The sequence below is a fragment of the Carassius gibelio genome, chromosome B14 (assembly GCF_023724105.1).
Source record: "Carassius gibelio isolate Cgi1373 ecotype wild population from Czech Republic chromosome B14, carGib1.2-hapl.c, whole genome shotgun sequence".
Taxonomy (NCBI): Eukaryota; Metazoa; Chordata; class Actinopteri; order Cypriniformes; family Cyprinidae; genus Carassius; species Carassius gibelio.
The window spans coordinates 8,864,466-8,869,420 of record NC_068409.1 but is presented as its reverse complement, the minus strand read 5'-3'; the positions used below and the strand labels follow the sequence as shown (position 1 = coordinate 8,869,420).

General features: G+C 34.6%; 1 protein-coding gene across 2 annotated transcripts in view; it reads right to left on the bottom strand.

Annotated features, from left to right (window-relative positions):
- Nucleotides 1-1,966: 1,966 nt before the first annotated feature.
- The window catches only part of LOC127971200 (platelet-derived growth factor receptor beta), a 41,413-nt gene continuing 38,424 nt past the window's right edge, over nucleotides 1,967-4,955 (bottom strand). For both annotated transcript variants that reach the window (XM_052574039.1, XM_052574038.1), the window contains one exon: nucleotides 1,967-3,357. In XM_052574039.1, the coding sequence (XP_052429999.1) occupies nucleotides 3,240-3,357 (118 nt within the window). In that variant the 3' untranslated portion in view covers nucleotides 1,967-3,239. The remainder of the gene's footprint in view (nucleotides 3,358-4,955) is intronic.

The following is a 4,955-nucleotide window of genomic DNA, read 5'->3' as shown; positions in this document are numbered from 1 at the left end:
GACGGCCGGAGTCTCTCCGTGACTTCCTGAACAAAACCCTCTAGTGTTCATTCAGCCCCATGATCAGTGTTTACATGTGAACAACAGGCCATCAACAGCTTCTTTTAATATCACATGAAGAAAGACTCCAGCTGTACTAGCTCAAAATTGATTCTGTTCACTTTAAGGCTTTTTCTGTTGCTTTTGTCTGCAGAAGGAAATGCATTATTTACAGCGCACTCACATTAAACTCACATTAATCCCAAAGGTCTTCAGTGAGATTTACTGACAAACTGGGATTTATTTGTCTAAAACATTATAGTATTAGTTTGATAGACAAATGTTCAAATTTAGCATTTTTATATACTATTGTAGTTTTTTATGCATATTTTGAATTATATATATATATATATATATATATATATATATATACACACACACACACACACACACACACACACAAAAACACTGAACAAAATTATAAATGAAACACTTTTGTTTTTGCCCCCATTTTTCATGAGCTTAAGACTTTTTATATGTAGATAAAACGCCTATTTCTCTCAAATAATGTTAAATAAAATATATTATTATTGTAAATTTGTGTTAGTGAGCACTTCTTCTTTGCTCAGATAATCCATCCACCTCACAGGTGCAGCATATCAGGAAGCTGATTAGACAGCAGGATTATTGCACAGGTGTGCCTTAGGCTGGACACAATAAAAGACCACTCTAAAATGTGCAGTTTCACTGTTTTTGGGGGTCAGGGGGTCTGAAAACCAGTCAGTATGTGGTGTGACCACCATTTGCCTCACGCAGTGCAGCACATCTCCTACGCATAGAGTTGATCAGGTTGTTGATTGTGGCCTGTGTCCTCTACAATGGTTGTGTGAAGTTGCTGGATATTGGCAGGAACTGGAACACACTGTCATAATACACCGATCCAGAGCATCCCAAACATGCTCAATGGGTGACATGTCTGGTGAGTATGCTGGCCGTGCAAGAACTGGGATGTTTTCTGCCTCCAGGAACTGTGTACTCATCCTTGCAACATGAGACCTGCATTATCATGCTACAGCATGAGGTGATGGTCATGGGTGAATGGCACAACAATGGGCCTCAGGATCTCATCATGGTATCTCTGTGCATTCAAAATGCCATCAGTAAAATGCACCTGTGTTCATTGTCCGTAACATACACCTGCCCAAACCATAACCCCACCGCCACCACGGACCACTCTATCCACAACACTGACCTCAGCAAACCACTCACAACGCCATACATGCTGTCTGCCATCTGCCCTGTACAGTGAAAACCAGGATTCATCCGTGAAGAGAACACTTCTCCAAAGTACCAGATGCCATCAAAAGTGAGTATTTGCCCATTCAAGTTGGTTAAGACGAAGAACTGCAGTCAGGTCAAGATGAGGTCGAGGTCCATAAATACGTCATGATGAGGAAAAAAAACATATATAAGTCGCACTGGACTATAAGTCACATTTATTTAGAATCAAGAGAAAACATTACTGTCTACAGCCACGAGAGGGCGCTATATGTTATCAGTGTAGAATACATGAGCACTGAGCAGCATAGAGCGCCCTCTTGCGGCTGGAGACTGTAATGTTTTCTCTTGGTTCATTTCTCTTGGTTCATTTCTCAAATTAAAAATTTCTCAAATGTCAAATTAATTTTGATAAATAAGTCGCACCTGACTATAAGTCGCGGGACCAGCCAAACTATGAAAAAAGTGCGACTTATAGTCTGGAAAATATGGTAAGTGATTTATTGGGGTTCAAGAGAATTTATTAGAGAAGAGTCCCTTTTTATATGCAAAATCTCAATAATTTCTCAGAAAGTAATGACACTAAATTAAAAGCAAACTGAGACTCTTGCTAAAGCTGCTACTGTAGAGCTTAACTAATATCTCCATTAGATCTCCTAATCCACGAAAGAGCAACCACTGAGCTTTATAAAGACCAACAGACAGATGATTACAGATTTATCACAGTCTTTATTTTTGATAGTACATAGAATGTGTAAAAGAGCAATGTACAAAATATCTATACAAAAATATACTTGTAAACATACATAAAGCTTTGGTACCTTAGAGTGTGTAACTTTACTATGTGATATATGTACGGAAATGTGTCATTTAATAAGGCCTTGTGCATACATATGAATGCCTACAGTTAAAATCAAGAAAAAAACAAGACGAACAGACAAGATGAAGCCTTTGTGAACACCTGTGTTTGGGTTATTAAGTGTTTGCATGAAAATAAATTTCAATGTAAGTACTTAAACATCGTGTGGATGATATTGAAATAATAATTTGAAGAGGAAATGCCTGGGCGGCATGTACAGTTTCATCTCAGTGTAAGACTCAGTGATTCTGAGCTGGAGCACAACACATTGAAACATTGCATTGTGAATAGAAGCTTGTTTCCCACAGAATAATAAAAAAAGTTAAAAAGATAACTGCGATTTTATCTCATAGTTGTGTCAATTTTCAATTCTGAGTTTCTGTCAAAACTGTGAAACGTAAATTCTGAGAAAAAAAAAATCAATCATGTGATTGAATTAAATTGTGAGGAAAAAAGTCAGAATTGTGATATAAACTTACAATTGCAAAAGAAAAATTCCACACTGTGAAAACTCAGAAATCAGAGAAAAAACTAAATCTAAATTGCAATAAAGCAAGTCAGAATTCTGAGTTTCTATGTGTTTTGTTTTTTTTCTTAGAATTGTGTGAAAAAAAAAATTGTTGAGATAAAATGTCGCAATTACTTGTATTTTTTTTCAATCTGGTGGAATCAGGCTTCCATGGTTCTGTCGTTTCTCTGTACCGAATGTACAACTAGAAAATGAAATCACAAATAATCACGTGTATAATCTATTTGCTTCAATTATTCATAAACATTAAAGTGCAAGTTTGCTACAAGAATCTTGACAAAAAAAATCTAAAGTTAAAAGAAAAAGAAATGAAATATGCACTTAATTTCAAAAATGCTGAGAATGACTAACACAAGAAGTAACCCCACTAATGTACATATCAGCTGATTGTAGCTTTGCCTTCTGCAGTTTATAATACTGCATTGTACCACTTTAGTAAAAAAAGAATACAAAAACTGGTCTGGTTCAAGCCTCAACCTTCACAGACGCTCTTTAAGCGCACATGAGGATTCTAGCATATCATTCTGATTCATTTGATAAAAATCTGCTCAAAATGTAGATTAACTTTACTTGATGACAGGAAGCAGGAGTGTGTCACAGGAAGCTCTCCTCCACCTCTGGACTTCCAGAATGATCTGGAAGCAGATCCTCGCGCTCAGGCTCGGTGCTCGGGGTTTCCATGGACACCGTCTCCTCATCAGAACTAAACGAGCTTTAGAAGAGAGATGAAGAACACCTTTAACATCACAATAACACACACACACACACACACACAGTGTTATGAAGTCTGAACTTCAAGGAGAAGCCGTTAACAATGAGCACATTCTTTTAAAAAAGGCCATTTTTACATTCATGTAGAAGACAAGCTCTTAAAAGAAAAGTTATGAATTCTTCTTATTAAACAAATGTAGTATTGAAAATTGTAACCAAGTACTGAGACATTGCTGTCATGGTCAAACATCATGGAACAGATTAATAATTAATGTGAAATTATTTGTCACAAATACAATATGATTAAATTATATGGTTTCTTTTTTGACCTATAGAGTTTTAGCCAGCAACGGCGAATGGCACGGTGGATTGTGTTCACAGACAATGTTTTCTGGAAGTATTCCTGAGCCCATGTTGTGATTTCCATTACAGTATCATTCCTATATGTGATGGAGTGCTGTCTAAGGGATGAAGATCACAGGCATCGAGTTTGGTTTTACACACAGAGATTGTTCCAGATTCTCTGAATCTTTGGATGATATTATTCACTGTAGATGATGATAACTTCAAACTCTTTTAAGTTTTTCCCTACGAAACTCCTTTCTGATATTGCTCCACTATTTTTCACTGCAGCATTGGGGGAATTGGTGATCCTCTGCCCATCTTGACTTCTGAGAGACACTGCCTCTCTGAGAGGCTCTTTTTATACCCAATCATGTTGAAAATTGACCTAATAAGTTGTAAATTGTTCCTCCAGCTGTTCCTTATATATATATTTAAATTTTCCGGCCTCTTATTGCTACCTGTCCCAACTTTTTTGGAAAGTGTAGCTCCCATGAAATCCAAAATGAGTCAATATTTGGCGTCACATTTCAAAATGTCTCACTTTCAACATTTGATATGTTATTTATATTCTATTGTGAATAAAATATAAGTTTATGAGATTTGTAAATTATTCCATTCCTTTTTTTGCTCACAATTTATACAGCGTCCCAACTATTTTGGAATCGGGTTTGTATGATATTATATATACATACAGACAAACAATATATGTAATTATATATACATACAGGCAAACTATATAGTATATATTTCTACTAGTTATTATAGTATTAATAAATTAAATATAAGATACAAAACATAAAAATTTGAAACTTATATAGATATATATTACACTATAAAACACAATCTATATTTATATATATTATAATATATAATATTGATTGACAAATGGATGGATGGATGGATGGATGGATGTAGAGATTTTTTTTTTGTAATATACTTATGCTTATGTCAGTTGATCAAATTAATAAATCTAAAATACATACATATACACACATATATATACACACACACACACACACACATATATATCACATTTATATTAATGATATAAAAATAAAAATAAATAAAATAAATTTTATCACATTAGATTCTCATAATTTAGAAATATAATTTAGAAAAAAAAACACTGAACACACAAAAAACATTATACAATAAATACATGATACACCAATGCCAAATGATCAATTGCAAAATAAATACATGAATAAATCAGAGTTTAAGTACATGTTATAATTGCCCCACTGGCACAGATGA